This window comes from Channa argus, chromosome 7 (assembly GCF_033026475.1).
Source record: "Channa argus isolate prfri chromosome 7, Channa argus male v1.0, whole genome shotgun sequence".
NCBI lineage: Eukaryota > Metazoa > Chordata > Actinopteri > Anabantiformes > Channidae > Channa > Channa argus.
The window spans coordinates 482,415-496,965 of NC_090203.1; the positions used below are offsets into that span (position 1 = coordinate 482,415).

Below are 14,551 nucleotides of genomic sequence, written 5' to 3' on the forward strand. Positions count from 1 at the left end.
GGTTAAGGGAAACCTGGTCCTTACCAGAGACCTTTACTTTGACCCACAGACTTATGACATGTCCCACACCTCCTTAAATAGCAGCTGTGTCCCACAGAGACCAACTTATTATATTTGACTTGAATTATGTGGTAACTTGTCAGTAAGCTTCCACCTACATTGTTGAGTATGAAATGTAAATTTGTGGAGCACCTTCTTGTCTATTTAAGAGTGAGGACAGAGCTTAGCCAAGTGTCCCTGGCTTCAGCAGAGAATGAATCAATCTAACTCCTCAGACTTAAGGAGTAAATAATAAAAACCCTGATTAAACCATCATAAACAAGAAGTCCACAGGTTGTTGGCTGATCACTGCCTGCTAGAACACGTTACTACTGTTGTACATATGGAAACATTGACAGTGATGACAATAAATGTCCAGTATCACTGGGGCTTGACATAGCGAGACCAGTTTCTCTGTAGGACAGGTTAACACAGAAGTCTTTGGGGACCCTGGGTCCAGGTTTGAGACTCTGATGACTAACAATAAAAGCATGAGCTAACAAAAGGATATTGCCAGGATGCTGTGAAACACCAGATTTTCAAAATAAAAGCAGTAGTGAAGTCGAAATCTTCTTTTCCGAAAGTTTTTTTATGTTGTTGTCGATATTTTACTTTGTTTCTTCTTTCATGTTTCATTGTTTGTTCTTTATAGTGAACTTAACTGTCTTCTTTTTCTTTTATCTCTACATCTTCTTCTTTTCCTTTTTGCTGTTCCCTTTCAGGGGTCACCACGGCGAATCATGTGCCCTGTCCTCTGCATTCTCTTCTCTCACACCAACTAACTTCATGTCCTCCCTCACTACATCCATAAATCTCCTCTTTGGTCTTCCTCTAGACCTCCTGCCTGGCAGCTCCAACCTCAGCATCCTTCTACCGATATATTCACAGTTTCTCCTCTGAACATGTCCAAACCACCTCAATTCACCTCAACTTTATCTCCAACACATCTAACATGAGCTGTCCCTCTGATGTCCTCATTCCTGATCTTGTCCATCCTCGTCACTCCCAAAGAGAACCTCAACATCTTAAGCTCTGCTACCTCCAGCTCTGCCTCATGTCTTTTCTTCAGTGCCACTGGTGCAGACGTCCACCTCTCTAGATTTTCCTCCACCTGCTCCCTGCTCTCACTACAATCACAATGTCATCTGCAAACATCATAGTCCATGGAGATTCCTGTCTAACCTCATCTGTCAGCCTGTCCATCACCAGAGCAAACAAGAAGGGGCTCAGAGACGATCCTTGATGCAGACCCACCTCCACCTTGAACTGCTCTGTCACACCTACAGCACCTCACCACTGTCTTACAGCTCTCATACATGTCCTGCACCACTCTAACATACTTCTCTGTCACTGCAGACGTCCTCATACGATACCACAGCTCCTCTCTCTGCACCCTGTCATACGCTTTCTCTAAATCTATGAAGACACAATGCAACTCCCTATGACCTTCTCTGCACTTTTCCATCAGCATCCTCAAAGCAAATACTGCATCTGTTGTACTCTTTCTAGGCATGAAACCATATTGCTGCTCACAAATGTTCACCTCTGCCCTTAGCCTAGCTTCCACTACTCTTTTCCACAACTTCATTGTTTGGCTCATCAGCTTTATTCCTCTGTAGTTGCCACAGCTCTGCACATCTCCCTTGTTCTTAAAAATTGGCACCAGTACACTTCTCCTCCAGTCCTCAGCATCCTCTCACTCTCCAAGATCTTGTTAAACAAACTAGTCAGAAACTCTACTGCCACCTCTCCTAGACACTTCCATACCTCCACAGGTTTGTCATCAGGACCAACTGCCTTTCCACTCTTCATCCTCTTCAATGTCCTCCTCACTTCACTCTTACTAATCTTTGTTACTTCCTGGTCCACACCAGTCACCTCTTCTACTCTTCGTTCCCTTTCATTTTCCTCGTTCACCAACTCTTCAAAGTTCTCCTTCCATCTTCCCATCACACTCCTGGCACCTGTCAATACATTTCCATCCTTATCTTTAATCACACTAACCTGCTGCACATCCTTCCCATCTCTATCTCTTTGTCTGGCCAACCTGTACAAATCCACCTCTCCCTCTTTAGTGACTAACCTAACATACAAGTCCTCATATGCTCTTTGTTTGGCCTTTGCCACCTCTACCTTCACCTTACGCTGCATCTCCCTGTACTCCTGTCTACTCTCTTCAATCCTCTCAGTGTCCCACTTCTTCTTAGCTAACCTCTTTCTCTGTATACACTTCTGAAGTTCATTGTTCCACCACGAAGTCTCCTTGTCCGCTTTCCTCTTTCCAGATGACACACCAAGTACCCTCCTACCTGTCTCCCTGATCAAATTAGCTGTAGTGGTCCAGTCATCTGGAAGCACATCCAAACCACCCAGAGTCTGTCTCAGTTCCTCCCTGAAAACCTCACAACATTCTTCCTTTTTCACTTCGTTCTCTGCTCTGCCTTTGTCCTCTTCATCCTCCTCACCAGCAGAGTAATTTTAAGCACCACCATCCTGTGTTGTCTGGCTACACTCTCCCCTACCAGTACTTAACAGTCACTGATCTCTTTCACATTACTACGTCTACACAAGATGTCGTCCACCTGAGTGCTTCTTCCTCCGCTCTTATATGTCACCCTATGTTCCTACCTCTTCTGGAAGAAAGTGTTCAATACAGCCATTTCCATCCTCTTTGCAAAGTCTACCACCATCTGTCCTTCTGTGTTCCTGTCCTGAAGACCAAATCTATCCATCACATTCTCATCACCTCTGTTCCCTTCACCTGATACTCTTTTCACCTCCAGAACATTCCTCACAATCTCCTCTTTCAAGATAACTCTACATTTCTCTTCCTATCTGACCCATGGTAGAACAACTTGAACCCTGCTCCTAAGCTTCTAGCCTTGCTACCTTTCCACCTGGTCTCCTGGACACAGAGTATGTCCACCTTCCTTCTATGCATCATGTCAACCAACTCTCTATCCTTCCCTGTCATGGTCCCAACATTCAAAGTCCCTACTGTCAGTCCTACATTCTTAGCTTTCCTCTTCTCTCTCTGCCCAAAAACACGCCTACCTCCTCTCCTTCTTCGACCAACAGTAGTCCAATTTCCACCGGAACCCTGTAGGTAAACAGCACCGGTGGCTGTCGTTGTTAACCTGGGCCCCGACTGATCCAGTATGGAAGTCATTTTCGGTGTGAAAGTCATGATTCACATGTTTAATTTGGCATGTGTTTTACGTTGAAAGCCCTTCCTGACACAACCCTCTGCATTTATCCAGTCTTAGGACTGGCACAAGAAGACACTGGCTTTTGTCCCCTTGTGGTTGCATTTTTTTCTTTTATATCTACATCGTTTAAAATATTTCTTTCTTTCTTTTTTTTCTTCTTTTTTCTTCTTTGAACTTATTGCCCAGTCACTCTCTTTCTTTAAATACTGCAGTTATTCCACTATAGGAGAAACAGACGCTTACACTGTCAGCTAATTAATAATACACATGTATTACTAAACTGCAGTTTTCAGTACTTTCCTTTTATTGTGACTTTTACTCAGCTCCATGTACCTGAAGCTTTAATAGCTTGCAGATTCAGATTGTTAAACCAGAATCTCGTAAACTAATAAACACTATTGTGTGTTACTGTAGATACTGTATCTGTCAGTACATAAAAAGGTAAAAACCTGCTGCTGTTTCTGTTCAACAGTGGTACTGATCTTTATTCAGCACTGGCTGATTTTACACATTTAAAAGCTTGTCAAACTAATCTGGACTCAACTTGTAAACAATGACAAATGATTCTTTGCGGGTTGTTCATAAAAGCTCATTTTAAAGACACCATTTTAATGACGTTTGTTATTTGTTGTCACCGAGTGATGGTTTAGATCAGATTTATTGATTGAAGTCACCACACAGACACTTTAATATGAAGGATCCTCACTGAGGCTGAACTTTCTCTGGACTTCCCGTCATCAGTGCTGTTGTAAAATTCACCAAAGTCAGTGTTGTGAAGCGTGGTAAACTGCATATCAATGCTCCTCACAGTCACATGAACGTTTCCCATAGAGATTCAGACAGTGGTGCATTCAGGGCCTCCCCCTTGTCCACGTCAGAACACTTCAGAAAAAACAAGGTGTTCACACACTGAGCTCATGCTTCACATCCAACCTCGAGAACAGATCGATTTACCACGTGACTCCACAGTGACCTCGAAAAGTTTTCTACAAATGTTGCTGAAGAAAAGGAGCCATTTAGAGAAAAATAAAGGGCCTTTTCATTGCTGCTCTTTAAAGAAGTTTCTCTGTAAATAGGACATTAAAGGGACATTAAAATGAATGAGATGAATTAAAATGCCTCCATGTTTAAATGTGAGTGAATCTTTTTTCCATCGGCTCATATTAACAAATCACATTCATGACTTTTAATGTGAGTGAATAAAACCTAAATTTAGCGCATGCAGCTGCTCAAAACTATTTGGACAAATTAACATAATAGTACATTTTCTGTTTTAATACTTGGTGCGTTGTTTTTATTTTATTCTAAATCGAATTATAGTTTCCACTGAAATGAACATGACTGTTCATTTGAATTTGTTAGCACGTTGTACAGTTAATGTATTCTAATAGGAATGTATTTTTAGGTTTATTTTTAAAAAATAAACCTAAAAAAAAACATTTTTATTTGATTTGTAAAGAGCATTGCATTGTACGTATGTATTAGCACATTGTTGTTATGTACTTAAGGAAATGATTTGCATTGTATTAAAATTGATTTAGAATTTCAAATACAACATATTGGCCGTTTGAGACAAAGATACACTATATTGCCAAACGTATTCGCTCACCCATCCACATAAATGAATTCAGGTGCACAAAGCAAGGTCCATAAAGACATGGATGAGTGAGTTTGGTGTGGAAGAACTTGACTGGCCTGCACAGAGTCCTGACCTCAACCTAATAGAACACCTTTGGGATGAATTAGAGCAAAGACTGCGAGCACTGTGTATTATGTATTTCATACACACACTCCTAAACCTCGTGGAAAACCTGCCCAGAAGAGTTATAGCTGCAAAGGGTGGGGCGACGTCATATTAAACCCTATGGATTAAGAATCCACAGCAGATTTGGTTTTTACACTGGACTAAAATAACTCCTGTACATGTGGATTAGTTCCAAAAATATGACCTGAGACACTTTGACATCAGTGTCCCTGGCAGCTTTTGGCTGCATCTCAGGTCTACAAACAGTTCAACAGTGTTTAAATACTCAGAGGAGTTTCTTATTGTAGTACTGCTGCCTCTGGACTCAGTACTTCAACTAGAGGAAAGAATTTGCAGTGATAGTAGAGTACTTAGGAAATTACTTTCTCCTCCATTGGAGTACTGAGTGTGTCACAGAGGAAGAAGCTTTTGACACAGTCCCTTGTTGTTTTTAGTGTTGAAGAACCAAACCCTATATCAAATCCACAAATAGGTTTCTGTCCATGTGTGAGCAGTTTGACTTCCCACAGAAGAATGAATGTAAAAGCTGAAGTTTAGTTTGAAATGCTCTGAGTTTCCTGTTGCTAATCGATTGGTAGCCCAGACAAATAAATAGCAGTCAACTGATTCAGTTCTCTCACCATCAGCAGCTTTGTCCAATCAGATTAAAGATCTGGAGCCCAGACATCGTCCAGACTCTTTATTAACAGCTCATCATCTACATCGTCCTCCTCCACACTTCAGCCGCTCTGATGGGGTAAGACCTCCGCTCTGTTTTCACTTTAACAGAAAGTGTAGATGTGATGGAAACCTAGGTTTGAATATGGAAAAAGTTCCAGCTGATGTGGCCATTATTTATGGGACAGTTGGTTGGATGGAACATGAAAACAGAAGAAATAATGGACCAAACATACAATTAGAAATATGATGAAGAAACATCACAAATATCACAGAAATGAACTTAAAACTAAAAAATAATGATTTTACCCTCATTTTAATTTGTGTTTTGATTTTCAGTAATTGAGTTTGTCTGCTTTAAACTTTGTATTTCACTGCATTCAGGATGCAAATATTTGATTTTTCAGTTCCTCAACAAGTGAAGATGTCGCTGTTGTTGTATTCTCTGTAGTTCAAAGGAGGAACCGAAATAACTTTAATAAAAAAGCTTCACATCAATATGGACACAAGAGATTTCATTCTGTAGAAACCCACAGACACAGACACATTCTGATGAGCTGAGGACTTTAAGGACATTGTCCTCAGAATCGTTACATACTTTAGCTTCACAGTTTCATAGGTTTGTCTTTATTTTTCAGACACCAGAGTTTAGTCTGAGGATGAGATGAGGACAAAACTCTTTCAGTTCAAACTGTCAGTTTTTAGGTGTTTTGACAACATGTTTATCATGTGTAAAGTCCAAAGTGAAAGGACACAGAGTTTTTTGACTGTTTTATTTTCACAAACAGCATCTGTGTACTGCATCTCTACTGAAGACGGTGAATCAGGAAACACCGTCCATCCACCCAGAGAAAATACAATTTCCACCCTGGTCGATGTGGACAGTTGTGGTCTTTGTGTCTGAGAAGCAGCTGACCACCTCGTGTTAAACTCCATGACCACTTTAATCTGTGCTGTCTCTATGTCTCCCCTCAGATTGTTTGAAGCAGAAATGTCTGAACTTCAGAGTGAACGTCAGAGTGAGGAGGTGAGTGGAGGACACAAACAAGAAGCCTGAGTCACAGCAGCTGTGCTTTTAGTAAAACTACTTCAGTTTGTACTGTTACAGATCATGGAGGTTTTACTGCACAAGTACTGCCTCTCTTTCTCAACCATGATCCACACCAGTCCAGATGTCCACTCGGACTCATGGACGAACTGATAAGAACAGTCTGGAGAGACGTGTCTGTGCCTGATGAGCTGCCCATGTACTTGTACTGCAGTTTTACTCTGTGTACTTTCAGACCAACGCAGTGCTGAGAGTTTCCCAACTGCCTCTGGTTCGCTCTGTGCTGCAGTCGGTGAGCTGGGTCTACTCAGAGGTCAAAGGTCGTTACCCTCTGCTGGGGCTGATGGGAGAAGTGGCAGAGGTCGGAGTTCTCAGCGTCTCCCAGGAAGCTGTGAGACGAGCTGTGCCGCTGCTGAGGAGCCTGGAGCCCCAAAGTACGTGGGAAATCAAGTACCAATACTAATGCTGCTACTCATACTAATACTGTAGCACATCCTGATGAGGTGTATAATGTGCAGTACTGTGATTTGCCCAGTTGAAGTTGCCAACAGTTTGGCTCTGCTTGGTCTGGAACGTCTGGAGAAAAACTTCCCCATCCTGAACAGACCGACAGATGAGGTTTGTTCACCTGCAAACACTCCTCTCTAACAATCATAGCTGCACCGATACCAGTCCACACAACTCAGTGTGCCAAGGTAGAACCAGGGCTTTTACCTGTCTTAGTTATGTATAATACTTTTGTAGAATTTCTTAATGATGCTTTTAATTAGGTAGTTGTGCTTCCTCCAGCCCAACCTGATCAGACCTGATCAGGCACTTGGGGTTCGTGCAGCTGCTCTGCTCCTGCCTGACCTGTGTCCTGCTGGACAGTGGAGGAGACGCCATTGTTTGAGTCTGGACTTGTCTGGACCTGTTCTGCAGCTGCACTGTTCCCCAGACTGGAACCAACAATTCCGTAAAGAGCAACAAACTTCTTAATGAATTATGTGTAGAATATAGTTGACGAAGAAGATGTTTGGACTTCTGTCATCATGCTGCTGTTACTTGTGGTTCTAACATGATAGAGACTGTTCCAAAGGACACAAAAAGAACAAGGTAAAAAGATGTTTGTAATTTAGATTAACAGCAGTGAGTGAAAAAGTGAGACAAATGTTGGAAAAGGGCAGTTTAGGACCATGACAGCTGGTTACAGAGTGAAATGTCCAATGTCCGTAAGTGGTCCGTACATTTGCTCCTCAGTGTCTCCCCCTCCTTTGTCTGAACTGTGAACCCAGGTTCAACTTAAAAACTGAGAAAATAGAACTCCTGTCTCTCAGTCTGCTGTGTCCCTCATTCTCCCAGGGAGAAATATCCATGTGACCCGTCTACTCGAAACTGTCCCCACCTATGCATCTTTTCTTTGTTGAGCTCTCAGTCAGCTGCTGTTGTCGCCGACTCCTCAGGTGCTGGGACAACTAAAGGACGCCGTCTACCTGAGGCTGGATGGCATGCAGCTCCGGGTGGTGGACGGTTTGGACGGAGCTCTGGACCGACTAGACCGTCTGGCTGACGTGGCTCGGACGATGCTGCGGCTGCTGCAGGACTCTCAGTTGGGCCAAGCCGCCACGTCAGGACTGGACGACGTGCTGAGTCGACTAGAGGACACCACCACCTACTACCTGCCGCTCCCACCCACACTGCGTGAGTACTGGGGCATTCTGGGTAACTGTGTGTGTGAACTGGTCACAAGATGTGATATGGGTCACAAACACGGTTCTGAAGCCAATAACACAGAATCTGTCGTATCTTTGGTGGAAAAAGTAAGTGAACCCTTAGATTAAAGCTGCTTCCTGTAGCTGTGGATTCGAACTGCACAACATTTCCTCACAGAACTGCTTCAGATATTCTGCGAGCCTGTCTCTCAGAGGATCTGCTGGGTTCAGGTCTGGGCTCTGACTACAGAAGGAGACTGTCTCAATCTTAAGTTGTTGTAGTAGGCTGCAGGCAAGACGGTCCTTTGCCTAATGTGGAGAACCCTGTGCAGGTCTCAGCTCAGGTTACAGAAACTTAGTGTCCATGTGTCTGCCTCTGTCCTGGAGTCCAAATGTGCAGGTTTTGATTTGTTTATGTTTTTTTTTCCATTGACACTTCACTCTCACACTGATCATTGTTTTTAAACCTTTGAGTACCTTTGAGTTTGTGTGTTGGAGGGGTCATTGTCCCGCCAACTGTCCAGTTTCTCCTGAGTGAACAGAGACAACAGTGGACAGACCCTCATTGTTAGTGATCTCTCTGTATTTTGGGTCAACACGAAGGTTCTGGAGTGGGTTCAGGGTTTCAAGGCTGTCTGTGAAGAAATGGTTTGTGTTTGTGTTGTCCTTCAGGTCGGGAATGGGAGATGAGGGTGCAGCAGTACGAGGACGAGGACGAGGACGAGGAGCCCAGTCTGTGGACGAGGGTTCGCAGCTTGCTTCTGCGTCTCAGCCTGCAGCTTTACCACCGCATGACAAAGGTCAGGGAGCAGCTGCAGAATGCCGTCAGGACCCTGGGAGATGCTGCAGATACGGTGAGAGCCAAGGAAGCTCTGTCTCTGGAGGACAGCGGCAGAGCTCACACTTCCGTGCACATGTTCTTTTGAGGTTTTAGGATTTGCTCCAGGCTACATCCACCTGTGATTTTATTAAATTCACTTTTACTTCCTGGAGCTGTTTTTAACTTCACTTTGTTAAATTACTGTTTTTTCCAAAAAGCCTCATACAGACACTAAAACCAACAAAGAAGAGACACTAGTCAGCAGCAAAAACCTTCTCAGAGCTGTCTGACCAACGGGTTATTCAGTGGCTGATGTGTCATCATGTGTTTGTCTCTGTCTGTTTGCATTAGAGCAAATACATTTTAATAGTGTGAACCCTGGACAGGCCTCCACTCTGTCTCATGGCAACACAGAGAGCCATAAAGAGACAGACAAATATTAACATTCTCACCTACAGACAATTTAGAGTCACTAATTAAGTAAAACTGCATGTCTTTCGACTGTGGGAGGAAACCACGATTTAGCTGTGAGGCAGCAGTTCTTACTCCTCCACCACTGTGCTGCCCCTCAATGATCATGCAGCAGCTGACTGAACAGTTTCAGACTAAAGTCCACACTGTCCCCTTCAGGAAGTGAAAATTTACTGCAGGACTGTTGGATTAAATTGACTCATTTTCACCTGCAGGCGTCCCTAATAAACTGACAACTATTGGATTTATTTCTGTAACAGTAAAATCCATGGACTCTGGTGCAGACATGAATCTTTTTCATGCATTTCAGTTTTTTTTTTATTTAAATTTCTAAACAGCAATTTGGACTGAGAAGAACTAAAAACACAACTTTTTTTTTTCAGTAAAGGACTAGTCCTAGTTAGGACGCTTGCAGATGAGATGTTTTTTCCTTGTGATGGGACAACCCGTGTCCCATCGTCATTTCAACACATTTTGTGTGATCTGATCTTTACCAAAGTCACAAAGATCAACAAACACAATATTTCTAAGCCCATAAAACATAATGAGTCATGATTGTTCATGTCTTTATATAAAACAAGTTCCACAACACCGTGATAATGAAAATGGCCATTAGTGCAGGCTATGGGAATGTTGTGCATGAGAAAACGTGTAAACAAGCAGCAGTCCTAAAACTAAAAGTACCACAGCTGGTTCATTGTTTGGATATCATATCAACACGGTTCCCGTTCAGCTGAGAAACGAACCAGTCTACAAAAGGTTCATAGTTACTGTGATCTGGACTAATTAAAAGGGGGAAACCTCCTGTTACAGTTCTAACAACTATGAAAAGCCTCACTAACAATTATGATGTCAACAATCTAAACAAGCTTTCACACAAAATTTTTCCATGTTGCCATTGAAAATAACATCTGGACCTCTGAACCAGTACCATCAGTTTTTCAGAAATTTGCTTGTATCTTGGAACCAAATAATTGGTTCCTGTGATTTTCCTGCTTTTACTAATCACACAAGTTTCTGATGATGTCATTGGGAAACCTGTCTACAGGACAGGAAGTGAGACCTGGTTGGAGAGTGTGGGTCCTAGGTCTATGCTTTTCCTGATAAAATCTTTGTATTGTGATAAAGTGTCAGGTTGTGTTTCCTGCAGGTGGGTCTAGGTCTGGTGCTGGAGCTGGTGGGGGCCCTGCTGCAGTCCCTGCAGAGCTTCCTGGTGGTGCTCGTGTACCAAGCTGAGAGTCTCAGAGAACTGACCCTGAACCGGGTCAAAAGGCAGGCTGTCGTGTTGGCAGAGATGAGTCCAGTTCGTCGAGTCCGGGAGCTGCCGGTACAGATCCAGCAGCTGCTTGGAGACCTGCAAGATCTGTCCAAGGTCCTCCTGCAGCTGGTGATCAATGCCACACCACTCTACAACATAGTGAGTCCCAAGGCGGGGGGTGGGCTGAAACATACCAGAGACGAACCTAAAAGATTAAAAAGGGAACCCAGTTATCCGACTCCATTCAAACGTGGATTCATCAAATCATTTATTGAATCTGTTTCAGTAGTTTGTTTGTACCTAGAATCTCTGGGAACACTGTCAATGATATCATGATCCTGCTGTCTTCACATCCTGAGCTGGCATCACTGGTACAGTTCTTGCCTAGCTCACTTCAGGGTAGCTCTCTCATCAACTGTCCACAGGTGTCCTGCAGGTGTCTCTGTTTACTCCACTTCCCTGGGTTCTATCATCAACTTACATAATTTTTCCTGTCATTACTTTGCAGATGACACGTGGTTCTGCCTGTCCTTTACTTTCTCATTGTCTCTCCCTGTCTCTGATAGAGAAAGACATCTTGAACTCTCTCCAAGTTCTACTTTTGCCAGCCAGACCTTCAATATAGCATCAGCATCAACAATGGGTCTATAGTGATTGTCCCCTTTAAGTTGGTCAGAAATCTTGGGGTCGTTACTGATAACCAGCTGAGTTTAATTGTCCACATCTCTGTCAAACTGCACATTTTCCCTCTACAACATCACAAAGATCAGACCCTACCTTTTTATAGTAATTATACTTAAGTTTTGAGTATATGTACCCCTTGTAAGGAGCTGTTGCAAATGGGAACCTATAAAAGTCCAAATATGAAATGTTTGTGTTGTAGCTGCAGCGGCCGTCACATCAGGAGGTGGAGGATTTCCTGAACCAGGAAGGGTTTTCGTCAAACAGCTCCTCCCGTCGCAGCTCAGGTAATAGCCTCTTCCTGAAGGCAATGGACGGACGTCCTCGCCGCCGTCGCAGTCTCTACTCTCTCGCTGCTCAAGGATCTCAGAGCCCCGACCTGTCCACTGGACGTCGCTCCAGCCTGAAGGACCCCCCAGTGCCAGAGATGGAAAGATCTCCCATCCTGTCTGATGCTGGCATCCTGCGTCGGTCTTCGGCCACGGAGCTGCTCCTCACCCCGCTCAAACAGTTTGTTGCTCAGAGTCAGAAGGCCTTCGAGTACCTGAGCCCCAACTCCCCCATTGACACCCCCAGTTCCCCCGATGCCACAGGGACAGACAACTGATAAACACAATGTACTCATCCATCACCGGTCTATCTCGAGTGTCTCTGAGTTCATAAATGATCATCTTAAAAAAATGTTGGAAAGTTCCTTTAAATATCAGATTCTATTTCAATTCAGAAAAAATAAACCAGCAGCAGGCAATAGATCCCCTCACTCTGATTATATTATCAGTGCTCGTTCTACCAGATCAGTGCCTTTAAATTACATGGACAGTCCTCAGGGGCCCATAGAGCACATTGTAGCTCGGTGTCATGAACTTCAGAACCTGGACACATGAGTTCTGTCCCCTGAGTCCATAGGATGTGACTGAAAGTCCTGCAAATTAGCCAAGAACAAACCTTTAACTTCAAGAACTTTGACCTCATGCATAAACTGAGGTGATTTAATTTGACAAACTTTATACAGATAAGCGTTAAAGGTAAAACAAATGTTCAGAGATTACATGATAGATTATACATAAGTTTAAATGTAGCTGTAATTTAATAAAACATTTCTCTTCAGTTCTTAATTTCTTTACAGCGTAAAATCAGTGGTGAGATTAACTCGGGTTGGGATGACTGAACAGATGTTTCAGATGCTGCAAAATGGTTTTAAATAAAGCAGAAACTGACATTGAAGTTTACAGTGACAAATTATAAAAGTGGCTGAAATTTTGTCTCTAGAATTTTAGTTTTCATTAGTGTGAAATAAAAACATGTACAATCAGTGACATGTGAACTAAAGCTTGTTGGACTTCACCTTCATGTAATTGTGTCAGGATTAAAATGGATTCGTCCTGTTTTCATTTGGGTTTTATTATAACAAGTTTACATCACTTTTAGTACAAACCACATGTTCACATTCACAAATAAATTTTCTGAGTCTGACGCAGGTAAACACACAGTTATGCCAACATTTATTTATTAGTTTTAATATTATTTAATATTGAAAAAGTGCAAAAATGTGAAATTCTAAATTAAATTGTATTTTTTGAAGCAGCTCAGACAGATATAGAGAAATATTAAAGCTCATAATTTACTTTTTTTCACAGAACGTCTCCTGTAATCTTCTGTAATAATCGGGTCTGAATGAGGCCGAACCCATTTTTCACAACAAAAGCCTCCACTGATGTGAAATTGCATGAATTGAAATTAACAAATGTCCTGCCAATGTGCAGAGGTTTAGTAGGTTTAGTTTGTTAGCACGGCAACATAGTGTACAAAGCAGAGAACAGCGCGCACAGTTTTGAAATGTAATTACTCAAAACAAAAGGAAGTGATGATGCTAAAGGCAAAGTCAGAGGATCCTCACTTATTAAAGTTCATCCTGTGGGGATCACGAACACTGTTTGCTGTGGAGAAGAGTTCAACTGCAGCATCCAAGCTTTCGTTTTGTTTTGCATAAATCAGGAATTTCTAGGTCACATTCGAGAAGCACTTTGGCTTTTTTATTATTTGACATAGTTTAATACTTTCATGTGCTCTAAAACATGTCTGAGGTCTGGCACAGAAAATGTAAAATATGTTTCTGATCTTCATTTGAGCTGTTTCCACATTATAGCGCACCCATTCTAAAGATGTGCACGGTGTAATTCTTGATGTGTTGTGGTGGTTCTACAGATGTTTCAGTCTGGACCACAGGGTTGGAGTGATGTCACCTTCTCCAACCTTCTGAGCAACTTTTCCTTCACTAATGTGGCAGGTAGACACTAGGACTCGGGTAGTGGTGGTGGCAAGAGAGGAGCAGCAGCCAATGAGAGAAATAGCAAACTTAGTAAGAGAGAAATGTGAAGCAGGTGTGGGAAGCTGGCTGCTGCTCATTCTGCTGTGACTGTTGATGTCTCTGCTTGTGGTTTTAGTAAGTAACATTTAAGTAACAACATAAATTTTTGTGTTTTGTGTTTTAATGTACTTAGTAGAAGCAGGTCCTTAAATGCCCTGAGGTACTGTTTTATAATATTTTAACTGGGTCTGCCGTAACTTTTATAGATTAACGAGTTGAGCCGTCTTATCACCTGGTGTAAGGAAGGTGTTTGAGTTTATATAAAAATATAAAATGTATGTTAATCTCCTTGCACATATTGCAATGGTGCTTTGCTTGTTTGCAGACAGTGCACTGACTGCAGTTTATTTTATTATTGTTTTACATTGTGATTTTAATTTGTTAGGTTGTTTTTGGATTTGGTTGAGTTTTAACTCTTCTTTTGTTTCTAGTACTGTGGCGGGGTGGTGCCTCCACCCATGGGTGTGGTTGGTATGCTGGGAGCTCACTCACCATTATACTGGATGCTTTGTTGTTATTTAATATGGTTTTGGTTTGTTGTGTG

The 14,551-nt window shown here is 42.5% G+C and overlaps 1 protein-coding gene across 2 annotated transcripts; it reads left to right on the plus strand.

Annotated features, from left to right (window-relative positions):
* Positions 1–5,294: 5,294 nt before the first annotated feature.
* plin6 (perilipin 6) lies at positions 5,295–14,158 on the plus strand. Of its 2 annotated transcripts, XM_067509194.1 has the most exons (8): positions 5,295–5,749; positions 6,646–6,697; positions 6,954–7,152; positions 7,254–7,336; positions 8,161–8,398; positions 9,082–9,263; positions 10,851–11,117; positions 11,842–14,158. In XM_067509194.1, exons 1-8 carry the CDS (start codon positions 5,745–5,747, stop codon positions 12,244–12,246), a joined length of 1,431 nt encoding a protein of 476 aa, XP_067365295.1. In that variant the 5' UTR covers positions 5,295–5,744; the 3' UTR covers positions 12,247–14,158. The 2 variants fall into 2 exon arrangements, with proteins under 2 accessions (XP_067365295.1, XP_067365294.1); XM_067509193.1 differs by lacking the exon at positions 5,295–5,749 and having other exon boundaries at positions 5,780–6,697.
* The last annotated feature ends 393 nt before the right edge of the window (positions 14,159–14,551 follow it).

What these genes read in the sequence shown, in the direction of transcription:
- plin6 (XM_067509193.1), top strand. Translation starts at nt 6,605, where the DNA reads ATGACCACTTTAATCTGTGCTGTCTCTATGTCTCCCCTCAGATTGTTT. An exon ending in GCCGCTCCCACCCACACTGC is followed by an intron (nt 8,399 to 9,081) that starts GTGAGTACTGGG and finishes GTTGTCCTTCAG; the next exon opens with GTCGGGAATGGGAGATGAGG. An exon ending in TGGGAGATGCTGCAGATACG is followed by an intron (nt 9,264 to 10,850) that starts GTGAGAGCCAAG and finishes TGTTTCCTGCAG; the next exon opens with GTGGGTCTAGGTCTGGTGCT.